Consider the following 14,023-nt stretch of genomic DNA (forward strand, 5'->3'; position numbering starts at 1 on the left):
CAGAAGCCTTCAGGCACAATTTACACAATGGCATTGAAGGTAAGAGGACTGTGTTATTGTGGTGCGTTTCAATAGTGGGGGATACAACTCAAAAGTATTATTTTTAAATGTTTTCCTATTTTCAGTATTCTGAAAAAGCTATTACTGTTAGTTCTAATCGGCACATTAAGTTTAACAAGGCTGTTGTCAGAATTTATGATAAATATTTCCCTTTTATGTCTCATTATGATATTGTAGCCATGCTGTGCTTTTATCTCCTGTATAAATAAGAATTAAAAGAGCACATTAAAATCTTTTTAACTTGTTCATTAGTGCACATTAAATACATTTAAGACAGCAGCTTATCAACATTTTAAAATAATTAACTGGCATATTTAGAAATAGCTTTCAACTCAATGCAAATAATGCATTACCTTATTCTGCAGGGAAACATTTTATAATAGTACAATCAAACATCTTCTTCATTTTATTATTTATGCTATTGCTGTTATTATAAAACATTTCATTATAATACATGCATTGTTGTTCTTCTTATTAGTAAATATTATTGCTTATACTGTATGTGTAGTACTATTATCATTAAATATTTTATTATAAATATACACTCCTATTATTAAACATTTACTTATTGTGCCTGTATTGTTGTTATTTTTATTACTAAATATTATTGCTTATGTGTATTATTATTATCATTAAATATTTTATTATAGATGATATATTCTTATTATTAAACATTTTATTATAATAAATATTAAATATAATAAAAGAAATAAAATATATAACAATATAAAAATAATAAGGGTGGCATAGTGGCACAGTGGTAGTGCTGCCACCTTGCAGTTAGGAGACCCAGGTTCACTTCCCGGGTCCTCCCTGTGTCTGCGTGGGTTTCCTCCCACAGTCCAAAGACATGCAGGTTAGGTGGATTGGTGATTCTAAATTGTCCTGCGGTGGGTTGGCGCCCTGCCTGGGATTGCTTCCTGCCTTGCAACCAGTGTTGGCTGGGATTGGCTCCAGCAGACCCTTGTGTTTGGATTCAATGGTTTGGAAAATGGATAATAATAATAATAATAAAGAGAAGGTTTATGGAAGTGGTGCAAGAAGACATACAGGTGATGGGTGTAACAGAGCAAGATGCAGAGGACAGGAAGATATGGAAAAAGATGATCCGCTGTGGCAACCCCTAATGGGAGCAGCCGAAATAATAATAACAAAATTATATATATAATATATTTAGTCTTAAACAGCTGAATTCATTGTTTTAACTGTTATAGTTAAAACAATGAATACAGCAGTTTAAGACTAAAATAAGCAGTTAAAAGTTTGAAATTTTAACAAGTGAGACAACTAAAATAAAGCAGAAAAATATCACTTGAGGAATATGCGCTTCATCAGCAATAAATGACATCTCATCTCATCAATTATATGAAGTTAATTTGCAGCACAACCTGGTCACTAATTAAGAAGATGCTTAGAATCAAAATCTGTAGCTACTGTGTCCCTCCGGGATTGGAGTTGGGCACCCCTGTCCTAAGGAATTCTGAATCAACCAAACCTTTAATCCATTTCTGAGAATTTGAACCCTAAAAATGTCAAAAATACTGTCACTGAAAATATGATAAAGCAGTTTGTCCTAAATGACTTGAAGTCGTTTTTGATTATTTTGTTTTGTTAAGTCACTCATTGACATCTTGTTCTATGTTTTTCTGAAGTTAGCATGAAATGCAGAATTTTATTTGGCTTTTACTCTTAATGATGACTCATTTTTTTTGGGAATACACAAAACTTTTATTCTCTGACTCTGTGGAAATTCTTATATTCACATTGTGCTGAAAGTCTGTAATCTCGTTTTAGATTGGAGTGTCCAGAGGCTACAGTTTATAAACATTTTAATGGATGATAAGGAAATCTTAAACATAGTAGCAGTTTCTAAACATGGGAGCATTTCTGGGAATGTAAAGTAGCAGGTTGCTGTAAATGTGGAGTTTATTCTCCATCATGTCAGCGGTGTTTTTGCTCCCACATCCCCAATGACATACAGATAAGATTAACTGGTGACTCTGATTTAATTACATGTGACTGAAGGTGTGTGTGTGCGTGTGTGTGCGACTGAGCCCTGGAATGGAATGGTGTCCTACCCGGGACTGATTCATTCCATGAACCCGGTGCTGTGGCTTACTAAACCCTGAACTGGATTAAGTGGGCCTGAGAGTGTCATCTTCTGTTATAATAAATAAAATACTGCATGTGCATGATATGGAGAGGCAACTAGATATATCACAAATTTTGTAACTGTAATTTTAGCAGCCAAATGGAAGACTATGCAGATTAACTGTACTGCAAAATATGTTAGTGTTACTCCTTGCAATCATGTACTGAAATTAGAAATCAAGATTTGAATTATCACTGCTAATCACCAAACACACCTGCACACATGTCCATATCTTACTTTAGAATCAGGGCTAATTTAGAATCACTAGTTAATCTGAAAAGTTTGTGTTTAGAAGGTGGGAGGAACCATGAGCACACTGGAAAAACAAAGACTTCATGCTGGAGATTCAAACCAAGGTTCAACATGATAACATGCCCCATACAGTGACAGACTGGGCAGAAGCTTGTGATGTTCTCACAGGATGCTTGAGAGAACGTTTTAGTGGTTCCTAAGAGAATGATTTTGTGGTGGGTGACCTCAAGAAGAGTGTCAGGAGGCTCATACATTAGGGACAGTATTGCTCAACTTCAGGAGTTTGTATCTCTCAAAGAGACCTAGCCGTTTAGAAGTGTGGGACTGGCAGAGGAACTAATAGCCTTTTGTTCTTTTGTTCAAAGAAGTCTCTCAATTCATTCTGGTACTTGGCGTTGAGTGACCCCAGAAGGGTACTTAAGTACTCTCAAAGCCACTGCGCGAGTTAAGCTTACAGCTGGGAGGTGAGTTGAAAGAAGGGCTCATTGGTAGGAGGACGATACCATCTTCATATTATAAAGAAAGAGATGTTACAAGTTAGAATCTGAGTGTTTATCTGCAATTAGATTTAATTCTACAGTGTCCTTTGAGAATCATCAACATCTTCTTCTTTTTCTCTTCATCTTTTCCCAACTTCTATTTCAAAACAACTTGGTCCTGCACCTCCTCACCTGTCAACCAGTCAGACCATTTTCCAATTAGATCTTCTTTTACTTTATCAATCCACCTTCACTTCAGTCTCCGTCACTTTCTCTTCCCCAGTACAACAACAACAACAAAATTTATTTATATAGCACATTTCTATACAAACAATGTAGCTCAAAGTGCTTTACATGATACATAATGAAGAAAGAGAAAAAAGACAAAATAAACAAGAATTCAAATTAGGGAACACTAATTAACATAGAATAAAAGTAATGTCCAATGGCCAGGGAAAACAGAAAAAACAACAGATTCAACGGGTTGGGAAATGGATGGATATTCCAGCGCTGACTTTGTATATTCCGACGCTGACTTTATATATTCAAGATTTGACTTTATATATTCCAGCGCTGACTTTCTATATTCCGACGCTGACTTTATATATTCAAGTTGTGACTTTATATATTCCAGCGCTGACTTTATATATTCAAGTTTTGACTTTATATATACCGGAATGACTTTATATATACAAGTTTTGACTTTATATAGTTAAATTTAGTCATCATTGCATAACTTTTTCTTTACCATAGAAATTTAAAGACTAAATTCAACTTCCATTCCTAACAAAGATATTTCTGGCGACTAAATAGAACCCACTTATATCCAAATTCGAGCTATTGAGCTTTCGCCTGCCTGCCTAAATAAGTCACCCTCGCTCTTACTTTTTTACCATTCATTTAATCATGGCTAGTGGTGGAAAAATTATAAAACTGAAGGAGGATTACACTGAGTATGGCTTTACCAAAACAATTATTGATGGCGAATCGATTATTCATAAAGCTTCAATTGGTGATCTGTTTTTCTGTGTTAACCTCATATTTTTTCATACTTCTTCTCAAACCAAGGGGGTGCGAGGGTAAAATGTGTACCAGGAAATCATGCATTGACAGAAGTTTCCCTTTGCTTGTAATGCAAAGTGTGATTATTTAATGCGTTATGGAGCACATGCATCGAAGCTTCTCAGCTGTGCTTGTGCTAAGAAAAGGAAACATTTTAAAAATAACGTAACACGATTGTCAATGTAACCTTTTATAAGTAGTGCCTGGAGGATTCAGTGTGGAGAAACTGTAGAGACAGCGTGTGTATTAACTTGTGGATTTTTCTGTGAGTATTTGGTGGCAGCGTTACAAAGTCGCTTCCGTAACACTGCGTTAGCTGCAGAGCTCAGCTCAGAGCGAAATTACGTGAATGGGAGGGGAGATGATGATGTGACTCCCCCACCCGCCTTAACTGTCAATCCCCCACAAACACAGTCTCTTGGAATTTGCATAAGCACAGCCCTTCACCTGCAATTTTAACTTAGTTACAAAGTGATCAAAACTCGTTTATATCCTCGTCCTCTCATTAAACTTGTATCCTGCATTACCCGTGGGCATGACAAACGCCGGGCAGCCTGTCTATGAACTTAATTTAAAGTTTAGGTTTACACCGTGCTTTGTTTCCAAAGTAGCAGCACTCATGAATATGGTTGTATATGTCACTCGCTTCCTTCTTATTGTTTCGCTGCCTTCTCAATTATATAATGCATGTTTTCTTCAGCGCTTTTTGGAGCTCTTCCTGGTTTTCTACATAATGCGTTGACAGTCAGTTCACGTGATTACGTGGGAGGCGTGATGATGTCACACGAAACTCCGACCCCACAGCTTTCGAGCTCAACTCCATTACAGTATACGGAGAAAAATAGCTTCCAGTTATGACCATTACTGCGTCGAATTTCGAAATGAAACCTGCCTAACTTTTGTAAGGAAGCTGTAAGGAATGAGCCTGCCAAATTTCAGCTTTCTACCTACACAGGAAGTTGGAGAATTAGTGAAGAGTCAGTGAGTGAGTGAGTGAGTGTGGGCTTTGCCTTTTATTAGTATAGATATGTTTGCTTGCTGAATGCTTCCCTTGTGTGTTGTGTTATAACAAACATGTCATGTTTTATACTGTTGGCCACCTGGGCATTATTCTGGGTGTGTAGAGATGCCAAGAAGGCGGTTCCTATGTGCTGTACATTGGATATCGAAAGTCTGCAGAAATGTTTGCTTGTGTTAATGTCATCAAAATTCAAACAAATTGGGTCAAACCTGTTTCCTCCTTTATTAAGTCATTGTAACCAACAATATTTAAATGAAAACAAATTACACAAATCTAATTAAAAAAAACATATTAGAGATGATGACTAGGCTCGTATTTAAGTCCAATACTATGGGTTTGTAAAGTATTAAGACCTGCACCATACAAAACATCACTTTACAAAATTTAATCATAAAGTTATTGTTGATAGAAAAAATTGTTAAAAGTAAAATTAAAGAAAAATTATAACCTTCATCAGAACCATAAACTACATTTAGAACTCAAGCTGTGAAGATGAGAAAGGATCGCAGAACTTGACACAACAGGATGTTAAAACAGAGCAGCCATAAACTATCGTGATCATTCTTGGAATCATCTGTTTTGTCCTGAGTTTACTTACCATAAAGAATTAGTAACCATAACCATAATATCCAATTGTTACATTTCCTTTTCAAGCACAATGCTCTCAATTATAAAACAAATTGGATTCTTTCAAAATGGCCATCACATTTTTATACTGCACATCCCCACAAATTCATATCCACCGATTCATTTACTAACCCCAATCAATTCAGCTTTGAGAACCCTGGGAACCAGAGCCCATGAAAGTAGATGGCAGGAGTCCACCAAGACTTACACATACCGGACTGATTTATAGTGGACAATTAACTCAACATACACATTTGGGAGTTATGAAAGGAAAACAAGAACACTTGGAGAAAACTCACTCAAACATGGAGAGAACATGCAAACTGCACACAGTGAGTGTGTGGGGGCTCAATGTCAAGACTCTAGAGGTGTGAGACAGTAGTTCTCTCCACTGTACCATCATGAAATCACAGACATGTACAACAACAGCAGCCTCTTATTTGTGCTAACTGAACTCTTCAAGAGTTATTTAACAATATAAAAAGAGAACAGGATAAAGTTCTCCTGAAGATTGGAATTAATGGAATTTCACAGCAAATTGCTGTTCAGCATTCACAATCTTGTGCAGACAGCTCCATCTGCCAGTATTTTTCACCGGCAATGTTTTCCAGTGGCTCTTGTCTTCTATTTTATTGCTATGTTTCCTCAGTGTCGAAGGCCATAACTGAGAACAGCAATGTTTCAGAAGTAAACATCTGCTGCAGCAGAGAATGCCATGAGGAATAAATGAAAAGATCCAAAAAAAATTTTTTTTGGCCTTGTTGAATAAGCAGGGAGCATCAACTCAAGTGCCAAGCTGGCAGATTCTTGATTAAATTAGACAGAACTCAGTATTTACTTATGCCAAAGGCTAATTTATTGTTTCACTCTCTCTTTCTAATCTAAATTTGTGGGGCTTTTTGCTATGCAGGTCAAAGCTGCTGCCTAATTAAATCCTACTCACGGACTGGCAGATTTTACACTGCTATAAAGAAGGCTGCCGGCAATCACTAAGCTTTTTCCCCATCTCATTCAGTTCACCATGAGCAGATATTTCTGGAAAATTTGGCACCATTGTGTACATACATGTAGAGTGTTATACTTCATATTTAGCTAGGACAATGTAGTGAGAAGGTGGCCAGGGTTAAATACAGTTCCATCAGTGTCAGCCAGGGTGTTCCAGTTGCTATGATATAAAGTGAACAAACCATTTTATTCTAAGCAAGCTTATAATCATTTATTTGAATGGAGGCACTGAATGCTGAGACCTATGTATAATAATAACATCTGAAACAAACTGACCCATCTTCCGTAAAACAAATTGCATTGTATGTGTCTTATTATAGGCTCCAATCTTGTTGTTTCTGGTTCAGTTTCATTCAGTACTCCATATCCTCCAAAAACACTCGATCTACCTCCACTGTTAACTGCCTTAGAAACTGTTTAATTTATCTGCTACTTTTATATTCTACTCCACTATAAGACCAAGCCAATTGATTTGCAAACTTTTCGCATGAGTAGTTTTTGAGACGTGAAATGAACAAGTGAAAGATCTGTTGACTTGAATTCAAGCAAAATCAACAAATACTACTGTTTAAGTTTTGTTGAAATCCATAATCAAAGACGATTAGAAAGTACACAATGCTATACTACACTTTATATTATTTTTTAGGTCAAATTCTTGACTTCCAGCCGTTACATAATAGCAATGGGGCTATCGGCCAATACACAAAAACCTTGAAAATGGTGGCGTCCATGGGAAAACAAGGTAGAGGCTAGCCAATATGCAAAATACATTTTACAACTTCAGAACATATTGCGAGATTTGAATTTCTCATACTTCAGAACCAGAAATGAGAGAAAGAATGACAACATTATGAGAAACTAAGTTAGAAAAAATGAAAACAATTATTTTTCATGATGGCATCTAATTTTGTCATTATCCTGTTTTCCACAACAGCTTCCAGTTTGTCCAGGGTTACCAGGGTTCACTTTGTGATGGAGCAGACATTCCTGATAACTTTGTTCAGGCATTGTGCTTCTTTTGAGCTCAGGTTGTTTCCCCAGGAGTCTGGGGTGTAGAACATCATACTGGCTACTATGGACTGGTAGAACATTTCCTGCAGCTTGCTGCATACATCAAAAGATCTTAGCAAGTTCAGTCTGCTTCGACTCTTCTTGTACAGCATAACTGTGTTGTCAGACCAGTCCAGCTTGTTGTTTAAGTGAACCCACAGGTACTTGTAGCTCTGCACCACTTTCACGTCCTCCACCTGAATGGTGAATGGTCACCCGAAGACAAAGTCCTCCACAACTTTCCTGCTATATGACTCATCTTCATTAATAATGCAGCATATGATGAAGTCTTTTGAAAATTTCTGTAGATTGCAAGCACTGGTATTGTGCTGGAAGTCTGTTATGTAGCGGGGGAAACAGGAAGGGAGACAAAACAGTTCCCTGAGGTGCTCCAGGATTACACACCAACATTTCTGACAAATACTCTCAGCCTCACAAACTACTGTCTGTTGGTCAGATAGTCCACGATCTTGAAGATTATGGGAGCATCAAAATTCAAAGCCTTCAGCTTTATCCCTAGTCAGTGAGGCAGGATGGTATTTGAAGCCCTGGAAAAGTCAAAGAATGTGATCCTGACTGTGGCACCAGCTTTGTCCAAGAAGGAGTAGGCATGCAGATCAGAGCACCCTCCATGCTTATATGTGCCTGACAGGCTAACTGCAGAAGATCCAGATGTTCTGAAACCAGAGGTTGTAGCTGTTTTAGGGCAAGCCTCTCAAAGGTCTTCATTATGTATGCATTAGGAGCAACTGGTCAGAAGTCCTTGGGATTACTGGAATGTCCTTTTTTTGGCATTGGGACGACACAGGAGGTCCACAGCTGGGGAAACATCTGCAAATGCAGGGAAAGGGAGAACATGGACAATCCTGCCTTTTTTGCAGCTCTGGAAATATGCAACAGAGGAAAGAGAAGTATGATGAAGGTGATGGTGAGACAAATGCACTAGAAAGAGAAGTGGGCAGAGCACTGAACAATAGAAAGAAACAAAATGGATGCATTTAAGAGCTGATGAGTAATTTGCATCTCTTCTAAAGTGAAAATTTACCTTTTCTAATCAGTTTAGTGAAGTTCATTCCCCTGGCCTCAGTTAGAGATTGCCTGTAATGTCAGGGAAGACAAGATTGCTCTAAAAGGTGTAAAGCCATTGCTTATCAACATGATTATGTTCATTTGTTTTTTTGGTTTTCATATTTTGATTAATCAAATGTTCAATGGATAATAAAGCTGGGCTATGAGTTAGAAAGTGAATGAATGTGGAAAAAGGGCATAAACATTTACTCTCATGGAGAATAGTTGAGTTATAGGACTCCCTCGTCCGATATCTAAAGAGCTGTCCGTATAGCAGAAACGATGAGGGGGCTGCAAGACAGGCAAATGGCTGTAGATTAAAATCTAAGGCTTTATTGATGACTTGTGGGAGGTTCTTTCTTTTAAACCTTTCTTATCAAAGCCTCAGAAACTTCTTCCTTTGCATGTTTTAATCTCTTTAAATTGCATCTACTAAATTCTGCTGTAAATCACCTAATCCTAATATTGGCAGCAAGCATTGTATTAAATCCCTGAGGCCAGCTCTCCTCCATGACTTTGTGGTCTGTGCTGAGAGATACCAAATCAAAAAAGACTGCAGATGTGATGCTAATCTTTCTACACTACAACCTAGTCAGCTAACATGTTTCCTAATGCTGATAAAGTTAACACTACAGGTATTTTCAAAGAAGAAACTAAAAAAGTAACCTCATAGCCTTAAATTAGTTGTGAAGATTGAGAAGACAAGCGATTAAAATAAACTGAGAAGGTTTCCTCCTTTACAAAGAGGAATATACAGTATACTATAAGTAAGAAATAGCATTCCAGAACATTTCAAACTTCTTACATTTAAGAAACGCTGGATGAGATCTTCTCATCACACCATGCTAAAACACAAATTAATACAATGAGTCATATTGTCTCATTTAATTCTTTATGTTTTTTACATTTGGTGGCATGGTGGTGAAATAATCGTGCTGCTGTCTTGCAATAAGGAGGGCTGGGGTTCGTGTACTGGGTCCTACCTACATGGAGATTGCATGTTCTCACTGTGTCTGTATGGGTTTCCATCAGTTGCTCCAGTTTCTTCCCACAGGTGGATTAGAGATGTTAAACTGGCTCAAGTGTATATATACAGTATATGTGTGTGTGTGTTATGAAAGCCAACCTGGACATACACAGGCAAATGACAGTTTTATTACCCAGCACAAAGTTTATTAACAAAATAAAGTGTGCATATCACCAGCTCCAAGACACGACACAAGAGAACCTTCTCTGCCGCCAATCCATTCGCCTCCACTCTTGTGGAGACTTTGTCCTCTTCCTACCGACTCTGGCCAAAGAATGGTGAGTACTGGCCCCTTTTTATAGGGTACCCGGAAGTGAATTAGGCTGGCTGGGATAGGCTGTGACTTCCTCATGGCCCTGCTCTGGATAAACCAGGTTTAGAAAATGGATGGATTTTTTAACTTCCTATGTCCAATCAATCAGTCTACAAGGTTTTGAAACCTAATCTATCCCTCTCTGTCTGCATGTGCATATTCTATAATACCTCACCAATGCCATATCTAGGCAAGGGATGCAAGTGGGACCTTGGGTCAAATAGCCACCTTTCATACCCTTAGTTCAAGTTTAACAAAAACTGAGATATGCAGATAATTTTAAGGGATAATAAATTTCATACTGCACGGACTCTATGGTTGACCTAACTGCTGGCTTGGCATGAATGAGCCCAGAATAAGAATAAGAAGTAATAACAGTACAAATAAAATATTCAGAAAGGAGCAACCTCATCAAGCAATGAGAAAAATGAGGTACAGCCTTCAGTCTTTCTGACCAAAGCAGGAAACAGGCATCTCCTGTCTTAGGACATACCAGCAAAAGTCATTTGTTTGTGAATGATATTGCCTTTCAAGGGCAGGCCAAGAGGCCCACTCTCTCAGCTCCAGGTTGTTTAGTAATGGTACACCACAGTGACCACAACCAGAAATCCCAGGTCTTGAAGTAATAATACTAAAGAGCTATTCCTACAGTTATCCCCTGAAACTGCTCAACACTGATTCTTATTGTTGGAAAAATGATCAATATGACAGTCAGCAGTTACCCTTATAGTTAGTAAGTTATCAAATGATGGCTCTCACTTATGATCCCTTAAGTTAGTAAGTTATCTATTGAAGCTACTCAACAGTGACTCTTAGCTTTGGTTCACCATCAAATGTTGGTGCTCAGCAGTACCCCGTATACTTAGAAGGCTGTTCAGCTATGGAATTTCACAGTGACTTCCACACTTAGCAAGTATGGAAATAGCATCCGCAGAGTTGGTAATTTATCCAATAAGAGTGCTTGATGCCTGCATTTAGCATGGTATCAAATGATGGCTCTCAACATTGATTTATGTAGTCTTTAGGTTGGTCACTGATGCTTCTCAACAAAAACACCAATATTCATTGAGTTATGGAATAATAACACATAATAGTGAGCCCCTAAGTTGACCAATGATACTTCTGCTCCACAAGTTAGTAAGTCATCAAATGATCATGGCCAGTAGTAACCTCTATCTCTGGTAATTCCAACAAAAGTGCACACAATATTTTGTTATGTATCTCTCTCTCTTGTGGACATAAGTTTCAAAATACTAATGGAGCATTGCCAGATTAATTCATTTGTAAAGGTTATATAACATTATGTGACTTTTCCAACAATTTTTAGTGGTAGACTTTGTTTCCTTAATAATACCGAGCTGAAGGCAGTCAGTAGAGTGCTCCCAACAATCCAGTCATCTAATCTGACATACCTGGTGACTCACTCTAACTATTCAGCAACTTGCTCCGATTTGTCTTTATTCGAAGAAGCAGGCTCTGTGTGCATGAGAGCTGACAATCAATGAATGCTCATTAGGAAGAACAATTTATAGAAGACAGCGACAAGGATCACGGGGAGCTTTGGACCTCACAAACAGAAAAGAAGATCATCAGCCTTAAGTTGGGTGGTTTACATGCCATGACAGAATGAAAAAAAGGATTTAGAGATTAATGCTGAACTCACCAAAGCTGTTAAACATTTCGTACAAAGCCGGTTCCACAAGGCAGCACACTATTAGCTGTCAGAAAAAGGCTGTGCTAAAAGGTCGGTGCTCGGTCAGTAAATGTGACATGGATAACAATTTTCATTCATTTAAATTGATGTGGCAAATCTGGTCCCAAAACTACAAGTCACATGATGCGACATTAGCTTTAAGTGGAACTAAGTTTAACTACACCTGTGAGCTTCACAAAAAAAACCTACATTAATCAGTAGTCCACACTGTCTGCAAATTGTCAACTGATGTTTCTTAATAATGACCCCTTTAGTTAGTAAGTGTCCAATCAGGAACCTGTAGCACATTTCCAGTCATTGTCAAGAGTCACTGGAAAGAGTCCAGTAAAAGAGACTGGATTAGATTATACTGTGTCAAGGGTTGTGCAAGAAATACAGTATGAAGTGTAATTCATATGTGTCAATCCATAATGATAGGGGTACTCAAACGGCGGACTGCCAAGACGTTTTTGGCGGACCGCGACTGTCTTCTGCGTAAGTCAAAAGTCCGAATATAAAAGACGAAACACGCCGAGTACTACAATGCGAATTATCCACCAAAGTCAGAGTTCCGTTCACATAAGATCAACATCCTTAAGTCGTCATTGGTAGCGAGTTCATCGCTGATGATGAAAGCGACCACCACACAATCAAATGTTACAGAAGCTTCGCTACACATCGTTTGGGTTCTTGGCAGACCTAAGAAAGCATTTACTGATGCAGAGGTTGTTAAAGAATGCATGATGTCTGCTTCTTCGGTTCTGTTTAGCGACAAAAAATGTGTTGAACTGATTCAGCAGATACCATTATCAGACAGTACTGCTAGTCGTCATGCAGATGACCTTTCTGACAATGTCGGTGGTCAGTTAATATCAGATCTTAAACAGGCTGAATTGTTTGCTGTCACGTGCGATGAATCCACTGATAAAACTGATATGTCTCAACTCTGTGTGTTCACAAGATTTTTTCATGGCCATAATTTTGTTGAAGAGTTTCTGACATTAAAACCGCTAGCAAAACAGACCCGCAGTGAGGACATGTTTTCAGCATTATCTCAGTTTATGCACGCAGCTGGATTGGATGTAACAAAAATGGTTTCCCTTACAACAGACGGGGCACCATCAATGACTGGTAAAGATAGAGGACTTGTCACTCGTATGAAGGCACTTTAGCCCAACCTTGTTGCTTATCACTGCATCATTCATCAGTCGGCCCTCTGTTCAAAACTTTGTGACGAACTGGCAGAAGTGATGTGTACTCTTGTGAAATTAGTGAATTTTTTATGATGTAATTCGTCTCTGCAGCATCATCTGTTTCGTTCTTTTTTTGAAGAGATGTCTGCAGAATTTGGAGATTTTCTGCTTCACAATGACGTCAGATGGTTAAGCAAGGGCCGTGTGTTGGAAAGGATTTGGAATCTTCGTGAAGATGTAGCTGACTTCCTGCAGTCCTTGAATACAGAGAAAGCTGCAGAATTTTTAACATTTATTCAAGACAGTGACAAGGTCGCACTGCTGGCATTTCTTGTTGATATTATGGGACATACGGTATAAATACACTGAATTTGTCACTTCAGGGTGCAGACAAAACCGTTGTCGAATTGCAAGAAAAATGTTGTGCCTTTGAAACAAAACTGAGCATTTTCATCAATGACTTGAAAGGTGGCAAGATGCTGCATTTCCCAAACTTGAAGAGCTGCATGACAGCTGATCAACAGGCATGTTTTCAGTTGATTTCCACATTTCTACATCATTTGAAGGTCGAGTTTGATGAAAGTTTTAAGGATTTCAGAAAACTGAAGCCTGTGTTTTTGTTTGTTGCTGGTCCTTTCATTGTCCAGCCCGACGGTGAATGGACATCTGTGGCTGCCTCAATTTTTCTGAACTCAAACCCATCACTGTTGCAAATGGAAGCAGATGATTTGCAAGCTTCTCACGTTTTGAAAGCAAAATTGAATGAAGTCGGCATAAAATTTTTTGGTCAAAGTTTGTTCCGGATTCTCAGTATCCTGCTGCAAAGAAACTGCCGATTTCTGTGCTCACTATGTTTGGTTCAATATATTCTTGTGAGTGTGCGTTCTCCACTATGAACACTATCAAGACGAGACATCGAAATGTAATTACTGACCAGAACCTCAGGAATGCAATGAGAATTGCACTGACTGGTTACTCACCGAACTATGCTGCCATTATGAAATCGAAACAACAGTTTCAC

The 14,023-nt window shown here is 38.2% G+C and overlaps 1 protein-coding gene across 1 annotated transcript in view; it reads left to right on the top strand.

Moving 5' to 3' along the window:
• The window catches only part of grifin (galectin-related inter-fiber protein), a 36,242-nt gene continuing 22,219 nt past the window's right edge, over nucleotides 1-14,023 (top strand). The window contains exon 1 of the mRNA XM_039775823.1: nucleotides 1-39. Within this exon, the coding sequence (XP_039631757.1) occupies nucleotides 28-39 (12 nt within the window). The 5' untranslated portion in view covers nucleotides 1-27. The remainder of the gene's footprint in view (nucleotides 40-14,023) is intronic.

Source organism: Polypterus senegalus, chromosome 13 (assembly GCF_016835505.1).
Source record: "Polypterus senegalus isolate Bchr_013 chromosome 13, ASM1683550v1, whole genome shotgun sequence".
Taxonomy (NCBI): Eukaryota; Metazoa; Chordata; class Cladistia; order Polypteriformes; family Polypteridae; genus Polypterus; species Polypterus senegalus.